Here is a 17,353-nt window from a genome sequence, read left to right as displayed (position 1 = left end):
TTATTTATGAAAATAATTGAATTCTTAAATACCTATAGAATTTTATGATTTATGAAAATAATTAAATGTATGCAAATAATTTTATTAAAATTTTGTTTAAATAATTGAATTTTTTTTAGAAAATTTTATTAAAATAGTAGATATTGAAAATCATTGAATTGAGAAAAATTTTTAAAAATAATTGAAACCTTGACAAGAATTTTATTACATAACATCTTTGAAAATAATTTAATTTTGGAGACGAATTTTATTATTTTTAAAGATAATTGAAATTAGACGAGAGAATTAAAAATTTTTTTTTCATAGTTAAATTTCTGTGAAGAATTTTATTAGTTTTGATTATAATTGAATTTCTGCAATCATTAATTTTTCCAAAATTCAATTTTTTTAGTGTTTTTAACTAAAATTCTTCAATATTCTTTCCCAAAAAAATTAATTCTATAGAATTGTTAGTTAAAAGTATAAAAAATTCAGATTTTCAAAGATTTTAATTATTGAAACCTTTTTAAAATTCAATTATTTCTGAAAATTCAAGCTATAATACTTTTTATATTCAATTATTATCTAAAACTTTAACTAAAATTCAGTTTTAAATCGATTTTTGTTAGAAAATTCTACGAGAATTCAATTATCTAAATACAAAAGTAAACAATAAATTGAATAATAATTATTAGCGGATTTAAACTAATGTAATTTATGAAAAAAAATGCAAAAAGCAGATTTTAGAGTCAGAAATTTGAAAAATGTATCAAAATAGTAGCAAATTGTAATTGAAAAAAATCAACTATTGTCAATATTACAAAATTTCAATTATTTAAAAATTTTTTACTTATAAATTTCGAAAATTTAATTTCCAATATTAAAATTAAAATTTAAAATATTCAAAATTAATAAAAAAAATAAATAAATTTTTTTACAAAATTTCAATTATTTAAAAATTTTTTACTTATAAATTTTGAAAATTTGTTTTTCAACATTAAAATTAAAATTTTAAATATTCAAAATCAATAAATATAATAAATAAAAATTGTTTACTTATAAATTTCAAAAATTAAATTTTCAGCATTAAAATTAAAATTTTTAATATTTAAAATTAATAAATAAAAGAAATAAAAAATAAGTGAAGAGTCGAAAGAATAATACCAGAGGTCTTATTATATTAATTTCTTTAAAAAGCATAACAGGTAAATAAAAAAGAAAAAAATTAAATTAATCATTCGTTTATATCACAATAAGATAAAAACTTACAATTTTAATAAAGTACATTTTTTTAGTGTTAAACATATCTGTCTTTGTATAAAATGTCATGGAAATAAAAAACAGAAAATATTAAAAATTTATTAATACTTGAAAAAATAAAATGGTTTTATCACCTTTTTTTATATTATTTTATACCATTATCACAGAATATGGTATGGAATTTGTTGTTGAATTTTGATGACCCATGTGAAAGCATCCGAGATCTCTTCTTATTAAGGGTAATGCTCTGAATAATGAAATATCAACTTCAGCACATCCATTAAAATGGTGTCTATCAAAATCCATATCGTAAAAGCGAATACAAGCCTCGACATGTAATTCTTCCACGATGATAGGACAAATCATTGGCGGATTTCTCACTGAAAGACGAAACATGTGTGTTGTATTAAATTTCATTTTTTAGATATACAATTCGTGTAACACTACTCTTATTATATCAATAAGATAATATCAAAATTCTCAAATTTTCAACCAATCTTATCAATTTTATTAAAAGTCACCAAATAATAAATGGAGAGGAAATAAATATTAAATTTTTTAAAAGAATTTAATAATTTGGAGAGTAAATTCGACAAAAGCGAATTTTTTATATAAAAAATAATACTAAAGTTTAAAAAAACTTATGTGAAAATAAAATATCAAGAATATTTATGAAATTTCAATATTGGGTTGACACAAAAATTTAATTTTGTTTAAATTCTTTTTTTAAATAAATATTTAAACATTTATTATTTTTCTATAGAAAAATTAAGATATTAAAAAATTTATTAATACTTGGAAAAATAATACTTTTTATAATTAAATATGACAGAGTGATAAAATCATTATTTTATATATTATAAAAATATTGTTACTGTAACTTCTACAAAATTATTTTCATCATTTCAATTCGATTATTATTATTTTCTAGAATTTTTAACTAAAATTCTTATTTATAAAGTTTAAATTAATTATTTTTAATAGGTAATTTTTAAAAAAGTTCTTTTTGAGAATTTTTAAATCCATTTGTTTACAACTCAATTTTACGAAATTTCGATTATTTGGAAATTCTTCAATTAAAATATTAGAAAATAAAAAATTCAAATAAACTTTTTTAAAAAAATTAATTTTCCAGAATTGTTTGTTAAAAGTGTAAAAAATTCAAATTTTCAAAGACTTTAATTTGAAATCTTTTCAAAATTAAATTACTTCTAAAAATTCACGTTTTTACGCTTTTAATATTATCTTAAATTTTAACTAAAATTCCCTTTTATTAGAAAATAAAAAGACAATTGAATTATTTAAATACAAAAATAATTAATTTATTGAATAATTAAATGTTTCTTAAAATTGAATTCTCATAAAGAATTTTATCAACAAATTTTTAAATAATTGAATGCTTTTGGCAAATTTCCATAAAATTTTAAGAATAATAATAATAATATTATATTAATCAAAACAAATTTTTTTAAATAATTGAATTCTTTAGGAAAATTTTATTAAAATAGTAGATGTTAAAAATCATTGAATTGAGGAAAATTTTTGAAAATAATTGAAATATTTGACAAGAATTTTTAAAAATTTTTGAATTTCTGCGAAGAATTTTATTAATTTTAAGAAAAATTTCTTAAAATTGAATTCTCATGAAGAGTTTTAAAAAAAATTTTTTAAATAGTTTAAATATTTTGACGAATTTAAATAAAATTTTAAAAATTAATTACATTTTTTGAGGAATTCGATTAAAATTGTATTAAAAATAATTTAATGTTAGCAATGAGTTTTATTAATTATGAAAATAATTGAATTCTTAAATAGAATTTTATTATTTATGAAAATAATGAAATGTTTGCGAAGAATTTTACTAAAATTTTTTAAAAATAATTTAAATAATTTTTAAGAATAATTTTTCCAGGAATTCGATTAAAATTGTGTTATAAATAATTGAACTTCTGCAATGCAAATAACTGAATTCCTATATAGAATTTTATTATTTATTTCTGTCAAATTTTCATTAATTAAATTTTTTAAGTGTTTTCATAAAAAATTCTTCTATAAATCAATTATTTTTAATAATTTTTGGAAAAGTTCTTTGAGAATTTTCAAATTATTATTCGGAAATTTTTTAATTGAATATTATATTAGAAAATAAAAAGTTAAAATAATTTTTGAAAAAATTTCAATTGAACTTTTTAAAAAAAAAAAGTTTTTTAGAATTTTTAATTAAAGGAAAGAAAAATTCCAAATATTTTAAATTGAAACCTTTTCAAAAATCAATTATTTCTCCAAATTTACGCCATAATGCTTCTAATATTCAATTATTATCCAAAATTTTAACTAAAATCTATTTTTAAATCAATTTTTATTAAAAAAATCAACGAAAATTCAATTATTTAAATACCAAAATAATGAATTTATTGAATATTTAAATTTTTAGAAAATTTAATTATTCTTAAAAAATTTTATCAAAAAATTTTTAATAATTTAATTTTTTCGACGAATTTCAATAAAACTTTTAAGAATAATTAAATTTTCTAAAAATTTGATTAAAAATATTTGAAACTTTGCGATGAGTAAATTATTAATTAAGAAAATAATTGAATTACTAAACAGAATTTTATTATTTACGAAAATAATTGAATCCCTGCAAAAAATTTTATTATTTATGAAAATAATTGAATTATTGCGAAAAAATTTATAAAAAAATTGTAAATAATGAAATTCCTGTAAAATTGTTATTATTTAAATGTTTGCAAAGAATTTTATTAAAATTTTTTTAAATAATTGAATTCTTTTGGAAAATTTTATTAAAATAGTAGATATTGAAAATCATTGAATTGAGGAAATTTTTAAAAAGAATTGAATCTTTGCCAAAAATTTTATTAAAATTTTTGAAAATAATTGAATTTCGGAGAAAAATTTTATTGTTTATAAAGATAATTGAAAATTTGACGCGAATTTTTAAAAAATTTTGAGCATAATTGTAGTTTTGCGAAGAATTTAATTACTTTTAGAGATAATTGAATATTTGCAATATTTCCTTCATTTGAACGTTCAAAAATTATTTATTTTTCTTAGGAACGTTTTATTACATTTTTTCAATATAAATATAGAAAATTACTTTATAGTAATGATGAAATGGAAAAAAATATTCAACATACCTGATATGGTTTCATTGTAAAAAGTTATATTGTTGTAAACAACTGTTAGAGACACTCCTATATCGTCTGTCAGGTATTTCATGTCGGAACAAACTGAAAAGGAAAGTATTTTCGTTAAAAAAAAATTTCAGTATCAAAATAAATATTAGAACATACTTATCTTTGCTTTACAGAATTATTAAAATTTGTATATGGAAAATAATTGAATTTTTTCGAAGAATTTTATTATTTATATAGTATTGAATTCTTGAGGAGAATTTTATTATTTGTGACAGTAATTAAATTATTGTCAAGAATAAATTAATTTTTTCGATTTTTGGAAGACGTATATAAAAGGTAAAAGAAAAACACTCTTTTACTTTTTTATAAAATAGACGACGTTTAAAGAGTGTAAAAGAGTGTTTTTCTTTTACCTTTTATATACGTCTTCCAAAAATCGAAAAAATTAATTTATTAAATAACTGTGGAAGAATTTACTAAATATTTAATTATTGTCAAGAAGTTTTATTATTTATAAAAATATTTGAATTCTTGCAAAGAATTACGAAAAAATAAATTAAAATCTTGTAAAATAATTTTATTTTTGCAAAGAATTTAAAAAAAAATTTTTGAAAATAATTGATAGTTTTTTAATGAAATTTTATTTAAAAAATCATTTAATTTTTGCGATGAAGTTTATTACTTATGAAAATAATTGAATTCTCTCGATAAATTCTATTCGAATTGTATTAAAAATAATTGAATTCATACAGAGAATTTTATTATTTATGAGAATAATAATTGAATTCTTGCAAAGATTTCGAAGAATTGTATTATTTATGAAAATATTGTAATTTTTGTCAAGAATTTTATTATTTGAGAAAATAATTAAATTTTTAAATTAAATAATTACATTTTATTAAAATTTTTGAAAAATAATTGAATTTCAGTGATGAATTTATAATTGAATTCCTTCGAGAAACTGCTATATTTAAAAATGTTTTGCAAAGAATTTTATTATAGTTATGAAAATAATTGAATTCTTTAGAAAAATTTTGATAAAATTTTATTCGAAATGTAATTAAATTCAGATGGAGAATTTAATTACTTGTGAATATAATTTAATTCTTTCGTGAAATTCTGAAAAAAATTGTAATGAAAATAATTAAAATTCCTGAAGAGAATTTTCTTTTTTTTAATATATAAAAATAATTGAATAATTCTTGAAAAGAATTTTATTAAAATTTTTGAAAATATTAAATAATAATAATTAATTAATTGGTAAAAGTGATTTTTTTAAATTTTGAATATGGAATTATTCAAGAATAATTGAATTTGATATTAAGAAATAAAAAATTTTTTGCTGGAATATATGTAAATAAGTGGAAAGTTCTTTTTATAATTTAAAATATATTATAATATTAAATCTTACGTGTTCCATTCAGTTTAATAAAATCCACTTCAATGTGACTGCAGCATCCACAATCGTAATGTGCACACCGACATCCAGATAGATTTGTTTCTGCAAAAGACAATTAATTAGAAGCAAAAAAACAAAAAAATAAAAAAACAAAAAAACAACAAAAAAACAAACTAACAATATACATAATAAATTTCAGATAATAGGAATTTAAAAAAAATTATCTTCCTACCATTGTGATCATTGTTGGTTTCTAAGGCCCAAGTTTCGTGTATTACAAAAATGATTGTAACAGAACATAAAAAAAACAGTCGCATCCACATGATTAAATAATGAAAATCCTCGAATTTTAATTCAGTAAATTTAAATTATTAACTAATTTTTTACTTTTTAATTTAATAATTTTCCTATACTATTTCGAATAAATTTATTCGCGCTTAATTTTTCAATTTCTCTTTCTCGTAAAATACAATCACCTTTCACTGACAAGCGCACTTGTTGGACTGATGTTTTCAGACGATAGGACGATACAATGCCCAACTTGTGACCGAGTGTTTGAAAAGACATGAATCATATATAATATCAAACTATGGAAAAAGCAGTTTATTGTCGCCCCTATAGCCACAACAAAGGCAAAAAAAAAAAAATTAACGACTCGTTTTCTTTTTTTCTTCAACTTTATGTTTTTAAAAATATTAATTTTACAAATAACATTTAGAAAGTAAAAGAATTTTTCAAATTAAGTTAAAATTTTAACCCAATTCTTAAAAGAATTCAACTATCTTAATAAATATTAAAATTCTTTCTAGAAATTCAATTATTTTCAAAATGTAAAAAAAATTCTTGTTAACATTTATTTAAAAATTGTAGAATCTATTGAAGATAAATAATTAAATTTTGTTAATAAAAGAAAACAAATAATACAATATTTATATTTTTACTCAAGTATTCAATTTATTTAATCACTTTCTTCGATTACAAACAAATATATATTATAAATTATATTATACATTAAAGAAAAATTACTTTACAATTCAAGTAGGTAACTTATTTTTCTAATTATGAATCGGAGAAATGTTTGAAACAATTATTATTTTAGTACTTTAATTCGCTTTGCTTAGTCGTGAAAAAAATTAATTAATCCAAATAATTAATTTTTGTCTTGCATATGAAAAACATTCATAGAAGAATAAAAATATTCTACAAAAATATATCTATGTTTTCTGCAAATTCTTTGACAACGTCGTCGACATCGGAAAAATCTAGAACAATTGTGATTAAAATAATTACAGATAAAAATTATAAGATTTAAACAATTCTTTTCAATACTAACCAATAGAAACATTATGCTGTTTTTCATTTTTTCCATTGTTTAATAATTTTGAATCATTTTCGTCTCCTTCAGGTTTTATTGCCCCTCGTTTATTACTTTTAAAAACTATATAAATATACAAACTGTTAAAAATGATTTTGTCAAAATTAATAAAAGACATTGAATTAAAGTTTTGACTAAAAAATACTTTCCTTTTAATTCATCGAAATCCCACATTTTTGCTTTTTCATTAGGATCTGTGATTATCATATTAGCACATTTTCCATCTAAGCAATGCTAAGAAATTAAGAAATTTTATAATAAAAATTATTTTCTATTTATACAACTGCGTGTTTATAAATTATAATTAAAAGTTTATGTCGTTACTCCATTATGTTTGCAAGGAATTCCATCTGGTCGAGATATATCTTGATAAATACTTGTTTCAGAATCATCTTCATAATCATCGTATTCATATTCAAATTCATCAATGTCAGTCATATTGGAGCAGACAACAGTACAGTCAAATTCAATAAGCTAAAACAATTGTAAACTAAAAATTCCACGAACTTTTTGTTTTCATTCCCGGGAATTTCTCTGCATTATTTTCAGAAACTTTTTTCCACATGGGAAAAGTGTATGTATTTGAAAAAAAAGTTAAAATTATGATATAAAGAATTTAAACTATATGAAAGTTTTAGTACTAACAGAAACGAAGAAAATAAATTCAGCATCAGTGCATTCTTCAATCGGAGATTTTAAATTGACAGGTAATTTAGTTGAAGAAGTTGTTGAATCAACAATGCGAACAGTAGTTGAATCAAGTTCCACCTTAATGCACGAACCTTCAAAGCAATACTACAAGGAAAGACGAAATGTCAAGCATTTATGGTAACAAAATTATATTTTACAATTTGATAATATGCATCTTACTCCTTTAGTTGCGTTATTTATAAAGCAAGGACTTCCATTTATAGCATAAACCTCTTCATAAATAATGTTATAGTCATAATCAAGATAATCATAATCACATCTAAAACTGCATCCATTGATATACTTGAAAAAAAGAGATAAATTATATTGAATTAAAGAAGAATTTAAAAATATCACATTAGACATACGGAATTAAAAATATTCCACAAATACAAACATTAGTTTCTGAAAAAATTAACCCACGATCTTCACATTGTTCCTTGGGAGTTTTAAACTCTTTAGGTAATACATCTATGAGAGAAGTTGAAGCACTAGTAGTGGTACTACTTGTGCTGCTTGTACTACTTGTGCTACTTGTAATAGCTGTCATATTAACACATTTGCCATTGTGACAATACTGAATAACAGAAAGCGATAAATTAAGTTTATATCAACAAATTAGCGGAATTGTAAAAATGTTCCTTACTCCACTGTTATTACAAGATAAGCCATTTTCTGCATTCAAATATTTTATATCATATTTGTTTTTCTCGCAAACACTAATGCATCCGTTGTTATACTATAAAGAAAGTAAAAAAACAAAAATACATTCACTAAGCGTATGAAAAAAATCAAAATTGAAGTTTAAGAATTTTTAACCCTTTATTTATACATACATCATAACTCCAAGAATATCCAATCTCTTGACAACGTTTAAAAGATGACGCGAATTGACCATACCGTTCATCGACGAAAGTACTAGGATCAACAATGCCAGTAGAAAATGTCATATTAATGCATTTACCATCTTGACAGTACTGAAAGAATTCAAAAATGCACAGTATTGTTGAGTAAAATTTATGTCAAGAAATATTGCAGAAATGTTTCTTACTCCACTATTATTGCAAGGATGTCCATCGGGAGCAAATGTTTCCTTGATTTTTATTACTTTGTCGTGATCGTAACTCAAAAAATATTCAGAAACATTGTAAGTAACTATTTTGCAGTTAAAGGTACATTCTTTGGCAGAATACTGAAATGTTTTGGTAATATCATAATTTAGTTTTTGAATAATTTATAGGGTCCCTACAAAATAACCTTATGCAAGTTCCATCGTGCTTTTTGCAAATTTCTTAAGTCATTTTTAGAAAAAATTCTAATAAAATTCATGTTGTACTCCAAATTTTCGCCTTGTTAATATATTATATCCTTAAGTAAATAACTCAAGTCATAGACATTATTCATTTTTAATACTAACATTACTAAAACCTGTTGCTCCAGCTTTTCTACAATGATCATTAGCCAATTGATAAGTATCGTCTATACATCGTCCTTGTTGACAGATCTATTGAACGAAAAATATATATTCTTTACTTTTGTTTACCTAGTAAAAAGGTTTTCGGAAAAAAATTCAATATACGATATATTAGATTAAAATAACTATTAATAAATGAGGAGCCGGGAAGAAGAACTCGCCGAGCGCGCCAACGTATTCTCTAATATCAGTCGGGGAGGAGTGAGCGCCTCTGGGCCTGTCACTGCTACCCGACTGATATTAGAGAATACGTTGGCGCGCTCGGCGAGTTCTTCTTCCCGGCTCCTCAAATATTAATAACATTCAATAGAATTCCGAATTCAAATAACTCTTACTCCGTTCTTACTACAAGGGGTTCCATCATCTGCAGTATATTCTGTCGGTTTAAAGTCGAGCGTATCTGTTTTAATAACGCACTTTACTTTACAAATATAAAAGAAAGCCTAAAATAAAATTTAAAATTGGAAATAAGTTGATGAGTTTAAAAATAAAATTGTAAATTTTATAAAAAATTTCAACAAACTTTGATAGCAATCTCATTTCTATATTTAACACACTGTTCTTCAGCAGTTTTTTTACTTCTACGCGTTTGGTATTTAAATGGAAATAAATTCTTTAAATCTGAATTCTTGTCACTATTGTTAAATGGAACATCCACACACTCTCCCCTTAAGCAGTACTGTAATTTAAAACAATTTTATTAATACTATATACAATAATTTGTACATTAAAAATAAATTAAAACAAAATTTTGATGTTTGCAGTCAAGGTAATTTCAATTATTAGAAAATTTTCTCTGTTGTGTCAATGAGATATTTTACTATTAAAATCCGTCAAGAAAAAAAATCGTTTTTTTTAACTGATAAAGTGGTATGAAACCTTAAATAAATTAAAATTGTTCGGTAATACGTAGTTAGTCTTCTTACCACTAAGGTAAGAAATTGATGATTATTTTCAAACTTACTTTTCCAAAGTCACAAGGGGTGCCTTCTAGTGCAGCAACATCTACATAACTGGAACTTCTCCCATCGAAGCAGTTTATTTCTAAGCAAATATCTAGATTAACCTGAAATAAATAATAAATGTATTAATCAAGAAAATTTAAAAAACAAGAGCAGGAATAAACAATTCACTACCGAAGATGCATTACTGTGTCCATTTTTTTGACATTGTTCGTCTAATGTCATATATTGTCCAGGCAAAACTCTCAAAATTTGTTTATCAGTTCTTTTATCGGCTGGATTATTGAGAATGCACCTAGACTTCTCTTGGCTGTTATAAATGTGAATAAATTTAATATACACTTAAAAATAAAACTAGAATTTATATCTTTTGAATTCGCAAAAATGCAATTCAAGAATTGAAAATTATATCCCTAAATGTTTTCCATAAACAGGAAAGTTTAAAATTACAAACCTGAAATGCCATTTTATCTTTTCTTTGGAACATGGTGAAAAGAAAAATTGATTTTGGTCGTATATGTTATAACTCATAACAAAACCTTTCATAAAAGAACATTCTTGTACCGACGCGTTATCATGCTCACTACCAAATCTAAGAAAGAATCATAACATATCGTAATTAAAAAATATTATGCTAAAAAAGTAAATACTATACTACTAAAATTTATCTTTAATTTCTATAACGATAGTATTGTTAATTGACTTCTGAATTTACTGAACTGATATTGCAGTTCTAAACTTACAAATGACCTAATTCATGTGCAGCAATACGAATTCCATTAAGGGTTCCTTCATCTGAAGTAATCATCATTGATTTAACCGTCTTTTCTATGTCATCATTAAAACAAACATTTGCTATTGGTGAAATACCTAAATATAATTTAAAATTTGCGTTTAATACCGATATTATGTGCACTATGTTATTTAAATGTATTTGTAACTAAACAAAGCAATTTATTTTCAAAACAGTAATCAAATACTTTTTTATATAAACATAATAATTAATTAATTATGATTTTATATATAAAATTAAAAAAGGTAACCTTTCGTTGCACTGTATTCACTTGGATTAAGTAAATAAACACCAACATCGTAATCAATTGATAGTTTAAATTGATTTTCACTATAAAGAAATTTTCCAAAATCCCACAAGACAGTTGTGTTAATAGTTCTCCCGTCCAACGTTTTTGTATTTATTTGATCCTTTATCGAAGTAAAAACTTCAGTCAGATACCGGTATTAAAGCAAAAATTAACAACTAGCACAGCAAGAGCTCAAGTTGTCAACTTTTTTTATTATGTAGTTATAACAGAGATTAATATTACTAATAAATAAATAAGTATACACATAATAAAGTCTATAACTCTACAGACTACAACACAATAATGAAATCGTATAGTTATCTAATTTTTTTGTTATAAAATTACAAGTACCTCACACAAAACAATTCCAGCGATGCTTAAACGAATTGCGGGATCGTCCATGTCTCTATAATAAAGATCTACTCCATTGAAAAGAGTTAGAACATAAGCGACTGTTTTGACAATATTTTTTTCATGATCTCTGAAAAATTAAGCATTTAATGAGAAATACTAATTGTATCAGTGGCAAATCCAAGGAGAGGGATGAAAAATTTACATAAAATAAGGTCAGCTAATTATAGTCGTTGTTCGCCGCATCTAAGGATGACCCCCCTGGAGTAAATTCTGGATCAGCTACTGAATTGAATTAAGTATTAAAAATTTTAAAAAAGTATTACAAGTTGTAACATACTCAAACACTGTTTTATCTACGTAGACTAAAATTTCCGGATAGACAATTTCCGGAGTATTTAAAGAATCTTCCTTTCTCTGCCTATATTCATTAATCCTGTCATCAGTTTGTTGGTAGTTATTATGGTTCGATAAAGAAGAATCTCGTTTATAAAGTAGGTGATAATTTTTGCTACCATTGTTTTCTGATTCGTACTGTAATTTTGATGAAACATCTCGACGTTTGCGATCGTGATTATTTAATGATCGTATTATTTTAGAATCAATAACACCATCCTAAAATGAAAAATTATCTTTATTGCATTGGCACTAAATTAAAACTTTTAGTTATACGTGTTGACAAAAAGTAAAGTCATTCCTTTAACTTAAATGATAATTAAAGCCACTTTAAAAACAAATGACATTCACTCCTTAGCACCCTTTTTATCAGAAATCGACAATTTTTATAGTGTAAATAATTCCCCTAGCCATTTAGTCACTAAATATTCAAAGAGATACAATATTACTTACGAATTTTGAAACACCATCTTCATTTACAGTGTGTGCTATTGCGGATTTTGTTTTTATATCATGGTAAAATGTTATATTCACTTCCTCCATAATCTACAATGAATGAAAATTTTTAAAAAATCAACTTAATGAAAAATTTTTTCTAATAATAACTATACATATGAGTTAGGAAAATATTATAGAAAAAATTTAGGCAAAATGTATCAATATTAATGACTTAATTGAAAATTGATACTTTAGTCCTTAACATGTTTAGGACTAAAGATGTTAAGGCAAAGTTAAGAAAAATGTTAAGATATTCAGTATTTAAGTCTCAATTTTTAATTAAGTCGTATATTGAATTATGGAATAAAAATCCCTTTAGTCCTTAACATCTTAACGCAAATAATTAAAAAAGTAAGAAAATAAGTTGCATTTTTATTTAATCACAAAAATGGAAAGATAAAAACTTCTTTACTTTACTTTAAAAAAAATATTATTAAAAAAAGTTCTGTACAAAAAATTTTTTTTACTTACATCCTTTTGCAGTGTATACTTCAATTTGCCTCCTTCATTTTTTGCTACCCAGATTTTAGTATCCTTACCAGCAAAAAATCCATCTGATGACTGTAAAATAAATTCCTTTTCAATGCCTCTGCTTGTAATATTAATTACAACTTCAGGTAGACTTCTTCTATGAATTGAATGTTTAACAGAAACCAGTTCACTATCAGTTTCTAAAAAAATTAAAATGTGTTAAATTATTTCTTACATTTATAGAGAGAAAGAGCACAAAATTGTTTGTGCTACAACGTTTGAAGAATAATTAAAGTTTACAGAAAAATGTATTTATACCTCCATAACCGTCTGAATTAGTCAAATATTGTTCAGCCTGGTTGATAAATTTTTGTTATTATTATTTGATCAAAGAATAAATATAGAATATTTTTGTACATTATTATTTGGTCGAATTATGATTTTAAAAAATTTAAATTTACCTTTATTGTTAACGTGAATAGTGCAATAGATGCAAAAAGATGAATAAAGGCGTAAATCATCTTTTATTCTTCAGTATTTTTTGGAACTTTAATGCTACGTTTTAGTGTAGACAATATGCCACGTCGAAATGATTTTTTATTTCAAGTGTCTCTGTATATTTCCCGAAAGTATGAACAGTGCATTGAAGATATTGAAGAATTTAATGACCTCCTAGCCAGTGGAATAGTTACAAGTGTATCGAGTTATTTGGTAGAAATAACACTAAAATGCAGTTTAAGTAGAAATGTGTGCATTGCAAATTTATTACGTAAAACTTATATTATACGTATAAAAGAATGTTTTAATTTAATTAAGATTTTTCCCTCTGTTACAAATTTCATAAGAGGATTTCCTTTTTTAAAAATAATAGAGAAAAGCCTTTTTCCTTTGCATTAAATTAAATTTAGTTTTATGTTTTAAATATAAAATATAACTTAAGACAATTCTAATTTTTAAAATCATTTTAATCTTTTTTGGCACGTTAATGAAAATTGTACTTCTTTAAAAAAAGCCACATGTAGTACTTTCAGTTCTTGTAGAGATTTCAGTACTTTTTAGGGTCGCTGATTACGAATATGAAGTCAGATTTTCAAAATTCAAAATGGCGAATCCAATATAGTGGATTTTTTAAAAATAATTAAATTAAATAAAAAATTAAGTTTCAAAGAATTAAAATTTTTCCAATGTAAATATATAAATGTTATAATATATAATGTAAAGTAAAAATTTGTTTCTTCAAGCATGACTACAAATTTTTCAAACTAATAAAAAATGATAATTTTTATAGGTCTTGCTTAAAAATAAGGCGAAAAGAGGAGAAAATGTATGATTTTAGGTGTTGTAGGGAAAGTGGAAAAGCAATATGAATAAAAAAGCAGAAAAATCAATTCAGAGGAAATGAAAATAACACAGTAAAAAGAACACTCATAAATAATTCTCAAATATGAATTATATTCTTGATATATCTCTTTTAAAAATGTATAATCTATGATACATATACATGTTAAAAATGTCGAAAAAAAGAAAAAATATAGATGCATACATATATATTCAGAAATAAGGAGCTCTACATTAAAAGTTTTTTAATGCAAAAGCCTCTGCTTTATTTTCAGTTAATTTATATAATTTTATATACCTCTCGAAGAGTGAAGTAAACTTATTAATAATTTTTGCACTTGTAAGCAATTTTTCCCACATTTCTGTATTTCAAACATTTGACCGACTTCATTTTATTTTTATTATTAAAAAAATTTTTTTTAGTTAAATAGTGTTATTTAAATTTTTTTTTTATAAAATAATGTTATTTAAATTTTTTATTTATTAAATATACTGTAAATTTGAATCAGTGAAATGCCACTGACAATTAGTCAAGTATAACTGATTTTCATTTATTCTCGTTAAAGAGTTTTCTTTTTAATAATTAAAATATGACTAATTGTCAGTAAAAATTCATTGTTTCTTCAGTAGAATTTCACTAATTTTTTTACTAAATTGACCATTTAATATGTTTTATCGACAGTCAGTAAAACGGAATCACTGAATTCCTACTGACAATCTGATTGTCAGTAAAAATTTTACTGAATGATTTAATGGAAGAGTTTTCATTATAATACAATCTGTAAAATTTCACTGATTCAAATTTAGAGTGTGAGAAGTCTAAACTGCAAGAACTTTATCAAGACTAAATTGAGTCACATCTCTGTACTATCCCACATAGCACAACATTTTTCAGCCATTTTGCAGCAAACTTGTGACAAATGGCAAAATGTCCCCCTTGTGACAAGTTTGTGGTGTAAACTTACTGCAAATTTTAACAGAACTTGCAGAACTGTAGTAAACTTCAGAAAAATTTACATTTAACTTTCTAAAAAATTAAATTTTTTTTGAAAAATGTAAGCATTTCAATAAATGGTCCCTTCCCTCAAAGGAAAGATGACTAAAATGTAATGCGCAGTTCTAGTTGTTATAGAAAACTACTGCGCAGCTCTAGATGACATAGAAAACTACTGCGCATGCATTTAAGTTTTCGTATGCCACGCAAGTTTTTTGCTAGTTTCTTGCCACGACGGGGGTACATTTTGCTATTTCCTATAAGTTTGCTGCAAACTTATAAAGCAAACTTTCGAAATTTGCAATACAAATTTGCTGAAAAATGTTGTGCTATATGGGACCTATAAAAGAAAGTATTAACTAAGATAATTCATCTAGGTCCGGTTAGGGTCCTGGTGGCATGTGGACTAACTAAAAATCCCATTAGTAAGAAAAGGATAGACGTATTTCCACTTTTTTTTACAAATTAATTTTTTAGTTAGTCCACATGCCACCAGGTCCTTAACCGGACATAGGTGAATTATCTTAGGAATTATGTATTCAATATCCGAGTAAGTCACCACTCCTTTGTTACAATAGATATAACACATCGTGTCAGATTCGTAGAAGAGTGTATCAAGAGAGGTAACAATGATCACTGAGAGCAGAACGGCTTCTATGAATCCGACAATTATTATCTGTTTTCGGCTTTCGCCCTGAGTTACCTCCGGGTTAATGGTGATTGATTAGATCCAACAGAATGTTGTTGATGATTGGATAATTATTATTTCTAAGTTAACCCTGAATGAGTACCGTAAACAGCCATTGGCAATGTGACCAAGGAAATATGGTTAGATATTAAGCATCTCCCAGCAGAACATCAGAGTCATTTCTTGTTAATAGAAATAATATTATTATAATATTAATCACTGCTTCTAGTTATAGACCTTTTCTGAAACTGCTCCATCAACATGAAGACCTGAGGCCATTACAAAGCTTAAGATTTCCCGCTATTACAGAGCACAAGCTTCTTGATTCCTTAGCAGCGAAAGTTATACACCAAAGCCAATTGGTGGGTCATGAACCATCATACAGGACAGGGTTCTGTTATGGGTTATGTAAAGAAGGCAATTGACATGAAGTTTCATGAGAAAGTGACCCAAAGTAATGTATTCATTGTCTATATTGCTGGACATTGGACTCCCACGAAGCAAAACAGCTCCCTGATTCCCTAGCAGTGAAAGCTATTCACCAAAGCAAACTGGTGGGTAATGAATCATCATACTGGGCAGGGTTTGGTTAAAATTAGTTTTCCCTGTTGGATGATAAAAAGAGGTGATGGAACTTTTGACTGCATTTATGATAAATCACCGTTTGCAAAATCACAGTGTATCATTTGGGAGGGTAGAAAGTTAACATGATTACAGTCCTGAGTTCAACAATGCTCTCCAAAGCTACAAAATGGCTGAAATCAACAATGTCAACCAAGCCGTGTATGGTCTTATGAATGAGGACGTCGCAGATCTCTGCGAAGTTCCCGCAGATTCCATTGGGATATTAGTAGACCAGGGCAGAAAGTTAGAGTTACTCTGATTACAGTCCTGAATTCAGCACTGTTTTTCAGAACTATGAGATGACTGCAGCAAATAGCTTCAGTCATGATGATGAATAAAGTCCTTGCCAAAATTGTACGGAACTTCAGTATAAAATGATTATGCAAAATGCAATAACTCTGATGTCCTGAATGTAACACTATACTCTTCAAAATTACAAAATTATTCTTTGTTTAATTCTTTTGTAATAAAAAACCCCAAATTCAGATTTGAGTCTTCTTATTACAAAATACTGATAAAAATCCCTTAAAACTGAGTACATTCCCAATATTATTTTAAAATGAATTTATCAACTTTTTCTTTTTTAAATTCATCAAATTCTGAACATTTTCTGC

The 17,353-nt window shown here is 24.4% G+C and overlaps 2 protein-coding genes across 2 annotated transcripts; both read right to left on the bottom strand.

The window, feature by feature from the left end:
- Nucleotides 1-1,204: 1,204 nt before the first annotated feature.
- Nucleotides 1,205-6,351, bottom strand: LOC122500329. The gene is made up of 4 exons (XM_043609214.1): nucleotides 6,029-6,351; nucleotides 5,809-5,898; nucleotides 4,398-4,490; nucleotides 1,205-1,619 (listed from the first exon to the last, which is right to left on the bottom strand). The coding sequence occupies exons 1-4, from the start codon at nucleotides 6,117-6,119 to the stop codon at nucleotides 1,390-1,392; spliced, it is 504 nt and encodes a 167-aa protein (XP_043465149.1). The 5' UTR covers nucleotides 6,120-6,351; the 3' UTR covers nucleotides 1,205-1,389.
- A 483-nt stretch (nucleotides 6,352-6,834) lies between these two features.
- On the bottom strand, nucleotides 6,835-13,716 carry LOC122500391. The gene is made up of 24 exons (XM_043609303.1): nucleotides 13,557-13,716; nucleotides 13,414-13,450; nucleotides 13,096-13,295; nucleotides 12,580-12,672; nucleotides 12,071-12,345; nucleotides 11,731-11,860; nucleotides 11,341-11,500; nucleotides 11,041-11,167; nucleotides 10,752-10,889; nucleotides 10,472-10,607; nucleotides 10,300-10,401; nucleotides 9,859-10,014; nucleotides 9,671-9,778; nucleotides 9,279-9,365; nucleotides 8,913-9,053; nucleotides 8,698-8,838; nucleotides 8,508-8,600; nucleotides 8,259-8,438; nucleotides 8,042-8,164; nucleotides 7,817-7,966; nucleotides 7,496-7,645; nucleotides 7,321-7,405; nucleotides 7,130-7,234; nucleotides 6,835-7,058 (listed from the first exon to the last, which is right to left on the bottom strand). Exons 1-24 carry the CDS (start codon nucleotides 13,614-13,616, stop codon nucleotides 6,997-6,999), a joined length of 3,039 nt encoding a protein of 1,012 aa, XP_043465238.1. The 5' UTR covers nucleotides 13,617-13,716; the 3' UTR covers nucleotides 6,835-6,996.
- Nucleotides 13,717-17,353: the final 3,637 nt, after the last annotated feature.

The sequence above is a fragment of the Leptopilina heterotoma genome, unplaced genomic scaffold, assembly GCF_015476425.1.
Source record: "Leptopilina heterotoma isolate Lh14 unplaced genomic scaffold, ASM1547642v1 Lhet_183, whole genome shotgun sequence".
Taxonomy (NCBI): Eukaryota; Metazoa; Arthropoda; class Insecta; order Hymenoptera; family Figitidae; genus Leptopilina; species Leptopilina heterotoma.
This window is presented reverse-complemented; position numbering and strand designations above follow the sequence as displayed.